Here is a 13,681-nt window from a genome sequence, read left to right on the forward strand (position 1 = left end):
AACCCTAAAATGCTGTGTGATTCCTGACTTCCCAAAAATCCCCGGCAGCAGCTGAATGGGGCATTGAGAGCCCCTGGATATTGACAGAAGCCACTTGTGGGTTTTTTTTTTTTTTGGTACAAACTGGGTCAAAATCCACACTCTTGGCCAGGAATGGGAAAAAGCCAGACTGACCTGAAAAATCCCCRGAATGGGATGCTTTATCCCAAAAACCAGGTGGGAATAAACGACCCACGGAAGTTTTGGTGGTCCTGACAGGGCCCTTACACTTTCCTGTTTTTTGGGTTTTTTTTCTGATTTGGGAGAGAGGGAAGACCCCGGGTTTTTGGTGGATTTTTGTGGAAGTTTGGGTTAGTTTTTTGTGGATTTTTGCATTTTCCCAGATTTCAAAGCTTTTCTAATCCTGGCAGCTCTGGCTCCTACATTCCAATAAACTTGGCTCAAATACCTCCATTCTGGGGAACCTTTGCAGGATTTKGGGGTGATTTTCTGGCATTTTTGGGCATCTATCTATCCCGGAATTTGGGGTATTTTCTCCCAGATTTGAGGCATCTTTCCCAGATTTTGGGGAATCTCTCCYGTATTTTGGGGCAACTTTCCCAGATTATGGGCATCTACCTAATTTTTGAGGCATTTTCCCTAGATTTGGGGTCGTTTTTCCCAGCTTCTTTGCGTGAGGGTGAGTGACACCAAACTTTTTTCCCAAGAATCCCACTCAGGAGCATAAAAAGCAGGAAAATTCCACAATTTCAGGGTTTTTTTTCATTGCTTTTATTCCAATAAAAGATAAAAAAAGTAGGAAATGAATCTGGTATAAAACACATGGAGAGGGAAGGGAGGGAATTTGGGATCCAAAGGGACACAAAGGGCTGGGAAAAAACAGGAAAAGGGGCTCAAAAAATCAGGAATTTGGTACAAAACTACTGCTCCCAGCTTGGGAAAAATGTAGAAAAATTCCCTTTCCCTGTGGAGAGGGAAAATACAAAAATTTGGGRTTTCCCCCACTCTTTCCTTCTCCTTAAAAATCTTCTTTTCCACAAGGAAGAGCAAATCCAGAGGGTTGGAAAGCTCCAAAAACAATTGGGAATAAATTAATCCAGGGAAAGAGGTGTGGAAAGCCTCAAAATCCTGGGTTTTTTATCCTGGAAAAAGCTCCCACATACTGTTTTCTTGGGGAATTGAAGGAATTTGGAGGAKTTTGGGGCTTTCCCCAWGGTTGCTGCCGTTYCTGCGATCACAGAGGTGCTGGGAGAGGATTTGGGAGCCTTTTTTCCAGGAAAAAGGTGGAAAAAACACCTGGAAAATGCAATGGGAGTTGCTGGATCCATGCAGGGATGAAGAAGCTCCAAAGGGAGGGAAAATTCCCCACCAATTCCCAAAATATCCCAGATTTTTCTCAGATTTTGGGGTTTATCCCTCAAAAAAGCAAAGTTTGGGAATAAATCCAGAGAAATTCCGTGGTGCTGCATTCCAGAGCTTAATCCCAGAAAAAATGGTGCTATGAAGTGGGCATTTGGGAAGAAAAATAGGGGAAAACGTGGAYTTAAGCACAAATTACTCCCAGGGATCATCCCAGACTCTCCCCTGCATCCCAACTGAGGTTTTCCCATGGATAAGATCCCAAAACATTGGGAATGAGGTTAAAAAAATAGGGAAAAAAGGGGAATGATCCCCAAAAATTCCCTCCACAATCAAAACCTTCCCTTGCTCTTCCCAAATCCAGCTTTTCCCAACTCAAATCGGTGGAATCCTCCCCTTTTCCCAAAATTCAGCTCCGAAAGCCACAAAAATTCCTGAATTTCCCTATCCCAGCACCTGGAAAAGCAACCTGGGAATTGCAAAAAAGAGGGAAAAACTCCAAAAATCCCAACTGTGCTTCCAAACTTTTCTATTCCCCCAGATCCAGGAGCTTTGTTTGGGAAGAGCTGGACCCGGYGTCCCTCGGCTGCGTCCTGGAGTGGATCCCGAGGAGAATCCGGGATTTTCTGATCCAAATCCGAGGAATTTCGGGGTTTCTTGGCATCAGAGGAGCTTCCTGTGCAGGATCTCCCAGGCCATCCTCTTCCGGAAGTAGGGCATGTGTTGCTTTGGGAATTTGGGTGAAAAAATGTGGAAGAATAGGGAAAAAATGCAAATTTTGGTCAGGGTTTGCTCTGACAGGGGATGATTTCTGCCTTTTTTTCTGTGGAAAATTGGGGTTGGGAGCATGGTAAAGGGTAAAAATTGGGGATTTGGGGTTGTGGGAATGGGGAATAGAATTCCTTGGGATTTGGCGGGGAGGATGGGGGAATTTGTCCCAGATTTTGGTGGCATTTTCCTGGCCCTGGGGGTTTGGGAGCTGAGGCAATTTGGAAATGTTGGGATTTGGGAATGCTGACCCATAATCAGGAGTGGTCAGGAATATTCCTGGAGGGTGGAAATGGGGAATGAAGTGGGAATTCTTCAGGATTCGGGTGAGAAACGCAAGAATTTATCCCAGATTTTGACAGCATTTGGGATTTTCCCCAAACTGTGGATTTGAGAGCTTTCCCCAGGGATCTGGGACAGGGATTTGGGGACAATTCCCTGGAAAAAATACCCCTGGTGCTGGGAGACTGGGAATGTGAAATAATGAGAATTCCTTGGGATTCGGGTGAGAAATGGGATAAATTCAGCTGAATTTCTCCCAGATTTCACTGGGATTTCAGGGATTTTTTGGGTTTTCCTCACACCTGGGAGGTCTGGGAGCTTTTCCCAGGGATTTGGGGATGATTTCGTGTGGGAATTGCCCCAATCAAGGCTGGGAATGTGAAATAACCCRGGAACTGGGTGGGAAATAGAATAAATTTGGCCGAATTTCTCCCAGACTTTTCTGGGTTTCAAGGATTCTTGGTTTTYCTGGCCCTGGGGGTTTGSGGGCTGCAGGAGTTTGAGAATGTTGGGAATTGCAGGGCTCTGTACCTGGGTGAAGTTGATGGGTTTGTCCTTGGAGATGCACTCGGCGTATTTGCAGGCGAACATTCCACAGTCACTGCCGTTCATCTGCTGCGGGATCTCCTGCCGGGAAAAACATGAATTCAACATTCCCAAAAATCCCAGAAATCCCATAGAAATCTGAGGTAAATTCAGGCGGGATTTTCTKTGGGAAGAATAGGAATTCCACAGGGAATCCTATGGGGAATTAGCAGCACAGCCCCTCCTTTCCCAGCCTGTCACCCTTGCCAAGGAAGGGGAAGAGGGAACTGGGGAGAATTGGGATGGCCCCAGAGCGGGAAAGCCACAGAAAGGACCTGGAATTACAGGATTTTTGGGGTGGAAAGGTCCCAGAATTCCAGGATTTCTGGGGCTGGAAAGATTGCAGAATTCCAGGACATTTTGTGTTCCCACCTTCCCAATGGGAATTGCTTCCCAAGTTCACACCTAAATCCTTCCCCTTTTGGGTCAAACCCATCCCCATGGAAAACCCCAAGATTTGGGATTTGTTCCCTCCCTTTACTCCCCAGGACCCCTTCAGGGAAAAAGGGCCCRAAAAGGGTGGGGAATCCAAGGAAATCCCAAATTCTTTTGCAATTTTGGGGTGTTTAAACCCACCTGGCTCTTCTTGCTCAGCAGGGCCCATCCATTGGTGTCAAATTCCTTCCTYTTCTTATCCAAACTTTCCTGCTTCAGGTACTGCCTGCAGAAAGAAAGGACAAGGGAAAGATTTGGATTCATGGAAAAATGGGAATTCTGGCATTTTCCTCCCTGTTTGGCCAGAGCAAAAGGGATCCAGGTAAATTTGGCTCCAAAAAAAATCCTAAATTGGATCTGGAGGGGCCAAATCCCACAGAAAAAAAAATGGAGAAAATTCCTAGGATTTGGGGTAAGGAATTCCAGGAGCTTTTCCAGGTCCTGGAAGGGGAGAGTAAGCCTAAAAAAGGGACCAAAAATGACTTAGCCTAAAAGAACCCAAAACAGACCCAAAAAATGACCTAAAAGAGACCAAAAATAACCTTAAAATGACCCTAAAGGAGCCCAAAAACTTACCCCAAAGGAGCCCAAAAAATCACCCTGGAAGAGCCCAAAAATGACCCTAAAAGGACCCAAAAATGACCCCAAAAGGGTCCCAAAAATGGGAGAAGTTGGTATTCCCGCAGCCAGGGCAGCGGGAGCAGGATTTTTCCTGGGAAAAGCTGCCAGATAAAGGATTTTGACTCACAGCAGGATCCTGCAGGCCTCGCTGTTGATCCCCCCCATGGAATCATAATAGGTGATGGTTTTCTTCCTGAAATCCACAACCTGCATGGAGAAAAACTCTTTAAAAAGGGGAAACAAATCAGGAATTCTCCCTGCCAGGAAAAATAATTCTGTTTATTTCACAGCAGAGAAGGATTTCCCCCAAAAAAATCTCTTTCTCCCAGTATGTTTTTAATCCCTGAATGTCTAAACCAGCCTCTAATAYTACTTCTACATTATTATTAATTACTATAAAAGAGTCGGAAGATGATCCTAAGAGCCCCAAAAGTAACCCTAATAGGGCACAAAAATGACCCTAGAAGAGCCCAGAGTTGACCCTAAAATTGCCCTCAAAAATCCCTGTTGTTGCCTGCTGTATTTTTAATTGCTGAATGTCTAAATCAACCTCTAATATTATTTTTATAGTATTTCATTATTGTTAAAGAGGCCAAAAATGACTCTAAAAGAACACAAAAATGACCCMAAAAATGTCCCTGAAAGAGCACAAAAATGACCCCCAAATTGAGCCTAAAATGGCCCAAAAAAACCCCACTGTTTTCTGCTGTATTTTTAATCCCTGTATGTATCAATCAGCCTCTATTATTATCATCATCATCATCATTACTATTACTACCACAAGTTTTACAAAGGTTTTGCTCCACCTCTCAAGTCCCCAAATCCAGGTGGTTTTTGAGGGCATTCCTGTCCCATTTCCAGTGGGAATGAAGTTATTTCCAAGGAAATCAATCAATAATTGAAGCAGGAATTAATAATTTGAGGAGGTTTTTGTTCAGGAGCTGAAAATCCTCACAGATCCGGGGAGCCAGAACAGGGGATGGGACAAAGGAGGGGAAAAGAGTGAAATATCTGTGACCTAAATCTCTCTAAAAAGGATCCCGTGGCAATGGGAGTTGGTGGGAACTGGGAAATCAGATCTTCCCAAGGGAATAAACTCCCTAAAACCGCCTCCAAGCTGATTTCACCGACTAAACCCGCCTCCCAAGCAGCTCCTACCTTTATATTTCAATTTAAACTTTGATCTGAGCCACAAAATAATTTTTTTCCCCTCAGAATCCCTCAAAACCAACATAATTTGGGGCTCAAATCCCAAACTGAGGATTTTTAGGAACAACTTTAAGGAATGAAGTGAGAAGTTTTTGAAATAAAGTTATTTTCATGCTGATTTTAAAGCCTAAAACTCCCAAAAAGCTGCTCCCACCTTTGTATTTTACTTTGATTTGAGCCACAAACTCAATTTCTTTCCCCTCAGCAGCCCTCAACAACAAGATTTGTGCCTTAAATCCCAAACTGAGGATTTTTATGACTAAGGTGACTTCCAAGCCAATTTTAAGGACTAAAATTCCCCAAAAGCTGCTCCCACCTTTGTATTTGAGCCACAAATTCAGCCAAAAAATCAGATTATTCCCCCTAGCATCCCTCAAGAAACCTCAAATAATTTGGGTCTTCAACCCCAAAACGGGGATTTTTGAGAATAATTTGGGCACTCACAGCCAGGCACCAGTGCACTCCCAGGTGGATGGGCACCAGGAGCAGATCCACAGAGAAAATATCCACTTTTTTGGTCCATCTCTTCACCGCGGGGTACCCGGCCGTCTTCAATTTGGTGAAGAAGAAGGTGTTGAAGGCGTGGACGGTGGGYAAATCCTTCTCCTTGCTCCTCTCCATCAGCAAATTCATGTAGAAGTTGATGATCTGAAGAAAAAGGGGAAAAAATCGGGATTTGTGTCCGTCTAAAATGAGGCAATAAATCCCAAAACCAGAGGGGATTTGTATTAAAATCTTTAAAAACTCCAAGAGGTTTGCAACAGCTCAAGCCTTCCAAAATTCCAGTGGATTTTAAGGAATTTGTCTTTATTTAAAAAATAAGTCCATATTCAAAATTGTCCATATTTAAAATTTATTTGTTGTTTTGCCTTGTTTGTGTAATTATTTTTTAGTAACCGATAATAACAATATAATAACAAAAATATTAGTAATAATAAATCAGATTGTTTTTCATTTTACAGAGCTTTCCCCACAGATTTATTGCTCCAGGGTGGGAATCCCAGCCCCCATATCCATTTCCAGCACCAAAACCACTCATTTTTCTACCTGAACCKGCCAGAAATGGGTGGAAAATGGGAATTCTTGGGAATTTCACCTCGTCGTTGAGCCAGTTGAGGTTGTTGAGGGTCTGGATGTCCTTCCTGGTGATGGTCAGGCGGAAAGCCTCGCTCAGCACCTCGTCCTGGTTCCCTCCTCGGAAAAGGYTCTTGATTTCCTTCTCCATTTCCTGTGGGATGGGGAAAGAGAATTTCCCATTTTCCTGACCCCAAAATTGGGGAAATCCCCAAGGATTTAACACCAAATTTACCCTTTACCCCTTGAATCAYAAATTCCCTGCAAAAATAGAATGGGACGAGGTCTCATGGCTCCATTCCCATGCCCGAATCCCAGGAAATCATGTTAATATTTRTATGTTTTATGGCTACAGGCCCCACCTCGGTGATTTCTGGGAATTCCTCGTCCCTCTCAGCCGCTCTGGGATCCTCCTTCTCCTCCGGCCCCACGGTGACGGGAATTTCCTTCTCCAGGGGCACCCGKAGGTGCAGATCCACCAGCTCCTGCACCGAGCGCTCCCGTTCCTGCAGGCGCTGCGGGACAGAAATTTGGCACCGGGGATTGGAGATTTGGGATCGRGCATTTGGGATCAAGGAWTCTTCTCACAAAGAGATTTGGGATCATTCAATTATTAAAACTGGGAATCCAATCCAYGTTCCCAGGGCTGGGGGTGGATTTTGGGACGTCCTGGGCAGGGCCAGGATTTACGATCAGCGATTTGAGATGGAAAAGGACACAAAAAAGGAGGATTTAGGATCAATAAAATTGGARAAAACCTCCAGGATCACGGAACCGACCCTTCCAGGGCCACCAAACCCCGCCCCCAAGTGYCACATCCACATTTTTTTACCATTTSCATGGATTCTGACCCTTTTCCAAGCTCTGACTACCATCTCAGTGAAAAAAATCTGTTATTTCCAATCTGGGACAACATTCCCTCTTTTCCTGGCTGTTTATTCCAGAATTGGRAAGCACAAAAATATCCAAAAAGTAATTTCTCCCTTTTTTTGTAATTTTTCCACTTGCAAATTTGCTTTTTTCCCCCCAGGCTTTGCCCATCCAGAGTGTTTTTCCATGGAATTCTCACCTGGCTCTGAAGCTGCAAGGCAAGAGCTTTCTGCTCCTCGATTTGCCTCCACCTCTCCCTGGCTCGGGAATCGTAGACACTGGTGCTGGAAAAGACAAAATGTTATGGAAAAAAAACATGAGAAATTTGGTTTTTCCACCCCCCAAAAATCCAGGAAAACATAGGGAATTTTTACTCACAGTTCTTTGATCCACAGCTCAGCCTGGAAAAAGGGGAGGCTGGAAAGAGGGAGAAAGGACAGTTGAAAGTGGCCAAAAATGTCAAAATTTCTCCAGAATGTCATCATTTTCCAGGCTCTCTCCCTGTCTTTTTGCAGYGTCACCTCCCTGTCCCTAAAAATCCCTCCAATCCCCTCGTTTTCCCAGCTTCTCACCCTGTCCCTGTGCCYTAAAAATCCTCCAAATCCCTTCCAGAATTTCCTCCTTTACCCAGCCTCTCCCCATCTTTTTCCATTGTCACCTACCCGTGTCCCAAAAGGCCCAAATTCCCCCCAAAACTCCCCCATTTCCAACCCCTCACCTCGGAGCTGGAGTCCTGGAATCCTTGACCTTGAGCAAAATAACAGAATCTGACCCTAAAAAAGAGGAAAAAATTAATGGAGTTTTTTCCTTTCCAATTCCCACCCCAAAATGTGCCCAATCCTAAATAAAAACCCACAGATTTGCCACAAGATTTAAATCCCTTTCCAAGGGTTTGGGGGTTGTTCAGGGTTTAGGTTGAGTTCCATTTGGGTTTTTGGGGGTTTTATTTGGGAATTATTTGGGTTTTTTTGGGATTTGTTTTGTGTTTATTTGGGATTGTTCTGGATTCCATTTGGGCTTTATTTGGGAATTTTGGGTGATTTACCTGAAATTTCTGAGGAATTTTTTGGGGGAGTTGGAGATTTTGGGGGAGGTTTTATTTGGGACTTGGTTTGGGATTTGTTTGATATTTTTGGGGATTTCGGTGAGGGGCTTATTGGGATTTATGGGTGGTTTTATTTAGTTTTTTAAAAAAAAAWTTGGAGTGTTTTGGGGAATTTTTCTGGGATTTCAGCATCTTTACCTTCAGCCTGGCCACCAGACTCCTCCTGCTGCTCCCGTTGCTGCGGTGCCACGGAAYTTTGGGGCTGGAAGCCCCCGGGATACCCTGGGACAGAGGGGCCCAGGGGGGCCTTTTTGGGACGGAGCAGCTCCAGGGACTGCGGGATGGGGCCGGAAACCGGAATTTTGGGAGTTTCCGGTGCCTGGGAATCCTCACGGGAAGCCTCCTTCAGCAGGGATTGGCCGGAATCRGGGCACCTGGAGCTGCAAAAAAACCCGTCACCAGAATTCCTAGAAAAAGGTGGGAAATCTGGGATCTGGGGAGMGATTTTGGGGAATTTCTGGGGTTTTGAGAAGGGTTTTGGGGCATTTTTGGGATCTGGGCAGAGTTTGGGGGATTTGGGAAGGATTTTTTGTATTTAGGAAGAGTTTTTGGAAAGGTTTGGGATTAGGGAAGTGTTTTTTGGATTTGGCAGCTTTTTTTGAGATTTTTTGAGATTAGGGCAGGGTTTTGGGGATTTTTTGGAATTTCAATAGTTTTTTGGGGGGTTTTGAGGATTTGGGCGGAGTCTTTCTGATGTGGACACGTGGCTGGGGATGTTTTGGGATTAGGACAGGGTCTTTGGGTATTTTCTGGGATCAGGGTGGGGTTTTTGGGATATTCCATACTCACAGGTGGAATGGGAAGAGCGGGGATGATTTGGAGCCTGAGAATCGTTTCCCCGTCACCATCTGGAGCAGCTGCCGGTAAATCTCCCGCTCCTCTTCCCGCACAGTCTGGGGGCAAAAGTCAYGGAAAAAACCTTGGATTTCGCTGATCCCGAGAGATTTTACCCAAATTTAGGGAGCTGATGTGATCCCACAAAGGCAATGCTGAGAAAAATCCCCAAAAAATGGGACTTGAGGGTGGAAAAAACCAGAAATTTTGAGTGTAAGCACCACCAAGATCTTCAAAAATTGGGATTCAGAGCTGGTATTTTCATTTTAACCCCACCAAGATAAAAAAAAAAAAAAGGATTTTAGGGCCAGAAATCCCAGGAACTTGGACTTTAAGTCCACCAAGATCCCCAGAAATTGCGATTTAGGGCTGGAAGAAACTCAGGAATTTTAGGACTGCAAAACGCAGGAACCTCCAGATTGATCCCATCCAAGCACCCAGATCTGCCCCAGCCCCTCCCGATCCCATCCAAAGCCCAGGATTCTCCCGGATTCTCAGGCCTCACCTCCTCAGCGGTGCTCAGGAAGCGCCTCGGGGTCTTTTTGGGGCTGCGGCGGCTCCAGGAGGGGCTTGGGGCTGGTTTGATGGGAAAGGAGGAGCTGTGGCTGTGCAGGTTGGATTTTCCCACAAAATTGTTGGAATTCCCGCTGGAAGGAAGGAAAAGAAACGCCAAAATTTCTTGTAAATCCCAGATTGCTTTAAAATAAAATTTAAAAAAAACAACTAAAAACCCCAAACCCCCTCCCACTTCCAAATAAAACACCAAAAAATCCCATATAAATTTTAAAAAACCCATCCCCAACAATTCCAACCCGCCCAAATCCCCAAATTACAAATAAATCCCAAAATTGTAGTTTACTGCCCACCAAAATTTCCAAAATCAGAAAACCCCCTCCAAAATCCCAAATAAAACCCTAACCCAAAATCCCAAAAATTCTCAAAATAACCCTCCTATCAAAAAACCCCAAACAAAACCCCAAATATATYTCYAAAAYCCCCCAAAAATCCCTCAAAAAGATCCCAACCTCCGCAATCCAAATATTAAATAACCCCCCCCCAAAAAACCCCAAACAAAAATCCCAAATAAAATCCTATATAACCCCCCCAAAAACATACAAAAAACAGAAAAATCCAGCAGTGTAACATTCCCATTTCCAGTCAATCCATGAAATCCCAAACTCCAGCCACTGAAATTCCGGTGATTTTATAGCCAAATCCACCTTGTTTTTGTCCGAAACCCCTAAATTATTTTTTTTTCCCCGACCCCATTCTCGATCTTTTTAGGTCTGATTTTGCACCAGGAATTTTGCAAGTGCCACACCCACCTGGAATTTTTCCGGGATTCCAGGTAGGACCCTCTGCTCCCCCGAGGCTTCCCTGAGCTCCTCCACTGCCCATTGGCTCCTGGGAATCTCTCGGGACAGGGAATTTCTGAAGGAAAAAAAAAACAAAATTCCCAGAAAAAGCCAAATTCCCCCTCTCCAGGGTWTTTCTTTTAGGGAAAACAGTCCCAAATGCCACAGGAATAAGCTCACCTGGGCTGTACCTGAGGGAGCAGGAGGCATTTCCAGAGGTGCAGGAGAAGTTGCTGAGTTTGGGAGCAAAAAACTGGGGARAAAAATCAGGGAAAATCCCAGGTTTTGGTTAGAAAAGGGAAAAGGTGGTGTTTGAATCCAGTCAATTTACAGGGGGTGGGAAAAGGCGAGGATGTTCCATGATTGGATTGGGAATGGATGAGGGTCAGGGGGCAGGGATTCACTGTTCCTGAAGTTCATAATCCCCAAAGCTCACAACTCCCAAAACCCACAATCCCTCAAATTCACAATTTGTAAAGGTCAACATTCCCAACGCTCATCATTCCTAAACTTCACCATTCCTAAACATCACAATTCCTGATTCCTAAAACTCCCAACTCCCAAAACTCCCAACACACAAAACTCACAATTCCTAAAACTCACAGCTGCAGAACTAAACAAATTTGCAACTCCTACTGTTCCCAAGTCCCAAAAGTCCCAATTCCTCAAATCCGCAATTCCTCAAACTCACAATTCCTGAAATTCACCATTCCCAAACATCACAGCTCCCAAAGTTCACCACTCCCCAAAAATTCACAATTCCTCAAATTCACAGCTCCCAAACCTCACAATCCCTGAAATTCACAACTCCCAAAAGAATCAATTTCCAAAATTCACCGATCATAAAACTCCCACAACTCTCAAATTTTATGRAAAGAATTTATAGAGCAGTAAAAACCCAACGACTGCAAGGAAAATCCTGAATTTCCCAGATCTGCCAACRCCCCTAATCCTGAGGGGGATGCCAGGCTGGGGATCCCCATTTCCGATCACATTCCAGCTGGAATTTCCGCATCAATATCCAAGGAAACCCCAAAAAGGGTTTGGCGTTTGACTTTTGGGTTCTTCAGGCTGAGCTTTCCCAGACAAACCGCGGCTGCCGCATCCCTGGAAATGTCCAGGAACACCCTAGGATAGGGGAATTGTCAAATATCCTCTAAGTTGCTTCCTGCTCCCAAACTCCGGTAATTCCATGTGGGAAGGCAGCTCTAGCCCCGATGGAAAAGGGGACACGCAAGCCCCCAGCCCCAAAAGCGCCATGTCCGTACCTTGTTCTCGGGCGGTCCCTGAGGAAAGGCCTTGAACACCAGACCGTGCCGGGCCCGCGCCACCTCCCGGGCCTCCATCCTCATGGGGGTGCAGCGCCGCCGCCTCGGCTCCGTGCGACGGGGACAGCGGGGGGAAAACGCGGCTGGAAAGGCCCGGCGGCCGCGGGGTCCCGGGAGGGCAGAAGTAAAGGGTCCGGAACCGGAGGGGGCCCTGGGAACGCAGCGGGGCCCCGGGAGAGGAGCGGGGCCCCGGGAGAGGAGCGGGGCCCCCGGGAGAGGAGCGGGGCCCCGGGAGAGGAGCGGGGCCCCCGGGAGCGCTGCAGGGCCCGGAGCCGCCGCCGCTTCGCTCCCCTCAGCCGTCCCCGGGAGCGCTGCAGGGCCCGGAGCCGCCGCCGCTTCGCTCCCCTCAGCCGTCCCCGGGAGCGCTGCAGGGCCCGGAGCCGCCGCCGCTTCGCTCCCCTCAGCCGTCCCCGGGAGCGCTGCAGGGCCCGGAGCCGCCGCCGCTTCGCTCCCCTCAGCCGTCCCCGGGAGCGCTGCAGGGCCCGGAGCCGCCGCCGCTTCGCTCCCCTCAACCGGCCCGGCCGCCCGACCGGAAGCGGAAGTGCTACCGGAAGCGTCCCGAGCGCGCGCGGTTTTCCCGGGCTCGGCTGCGGTTGCGGGAAAGCGGCGATGGAAGCGGAAGTGAGAGCCGAGGGAAGCGCTCGCCCGGCGGGACAAGAACSCTGCGGGAGAATGAGAGCGCCTCCCTGGTGGGGTGGAGGTCCAGGGTAAAAGCGATAGTGGGGAGTGGTTCAGGACGGGAGTTACTCGGGGGGGGTGTCACCCTATAGGAGACAGTTACCCTACAGAGAGTTACCCTATAAGGTGTGGGGATTTCACTCTATAGGGCGTCACCTATAGTGGGGGCTGTGGCCCTGCAGGGGGTCCTCCTGTGTGTGGGGTCACCCTATAGAGGGTCACCCCRGGGGGAGTATCACACTATAGCGGGTAGTCACCCTGCGTGTGTGGGTCACCCTTTTGGGGGTGTCACTCTCTAGGGATTACTGTCTGTATGGGGGTCACTCTATAAGAAGTCACCCCTTGGAGAGGCCATTGCACAGGCCAATGTCCCCTCGTGGGTGTCACCCATGGGACAGCGATCCCGGCACAGCCGATCCCAACCCCACCCCATCCCGGTTTTCTGGGAGCCCCATCCCATTACAGCCCCATGCAGCACAGCTCATCCCACTAGAGTTTATCCCTATAGTCGATCCCAGTATGCCTGATCCCATCGCAGCCGATCCCATTACAGTTTCTGCCTGTAGTCAGTCCTGTTACAGCTGGTCCCTGCGTCCAATCCCGTTACAGCTGATCCCCTAATATTCRATCCCATAATGGCTGGACCCTACGTCCGATCCCATTACAGTCAATCCCTTTAGAGCCGATCCCATAACAGCCGATCCCTGTACATCTGATCCCATCACCCCGATTCCATTACAGCCGATCCCATAATAGCCGGTCCCTGCAGCCGATCCCATTACCCCGATCGCATGACCGCGCTCCCCGCCGTGCGCCCGGGCCATGGTGGCTGTGGCGGGGCTGTCCCCAGCGCTCTCCCGGTTCCTCGCCTCCGCCGCGCTCTCCGTGGCCGCGCTCCTCTTTCTCCTCCTGTCCTTCCTCCCCCCCGCCCCGAGCCGGGGGCGCCCCGCAGGTCAGTGCTCCCAGTAGGGACTGGGTACTGGGACCAGTAACGGTCCCGCAGTGGGACCGGCACCGAATGGAACCGGGAGAGGCACCGGCGGGGAACGGGGACCGGGATCAGTAACGCCCCCGCCCCGGGGCCGGCGGTGAACTGGAACCGGTCAGGGAGAGGTACTGGAATCAGCAGGGAACGGGGTCTGGGACCAGTAAGGAAAGCAAACTGGAACCAGTCAGGA

General features: G+C 47.9%; 1 protein-coding gene across 1 annotated transcript; it reads right to left on the reverse strand.

The window, feature by feature from the left end:
- Positions 1-739: 739 nt before the first annotated feature.
- SENP1 (SUMO specific peptidase 1) lies at positions 740-12,582 on the reverse strand. Its single transcript, XM_057387446.1, has 16 exons — positions 11,766-12,582; positions 10,678-10,750; positions 10,468-10,573; positions 9,648-9,789; positions 9,098-9,201; positions 8,447-8,688; positions 7,922-7,976; positions 7,582-7,620; positions 7,403-7,487; positions 6,696-6,848; positions 6,356-6,487; positions 5,704-5,907; positions 4,178-4,257; positions 3,571-3,655; positions 2,941-3,036; positions 740-2,085 (listed from the first exon to the last, which is right to left on the reverse strand). Exons 1-16 carry the CDS (start codon positions 11,847-11,849, stop codon positions 2,023-2,025), a joined length of 1,743 nt encoding a protein of 580 aa, XP_057243429.1. The 5' UTR covers positions 11,850-12,582; the 3' UTR covers positions 740-2,022.
- Between the last annotated feature and the right edge of the window lie 1,099 nt (positions 12,583-13,681).

Source organism: Malurus melanocephalus, unplaced genomic scaffold (genome assembly GCF_030028575.1).
Source record: "Malurus melanocephalus ecotype Western Australia unplaced genomic scaffold, MMel_1.1 scaffold_1217, whole genome shotgun sequence".
Taxonomy (NCBI): domain Eukaryota; kingdom Metazoa; phylum Chordata; class Aves; order Passeriformes; family Maluridae; genus Malurus; species Malurus melanocephalus.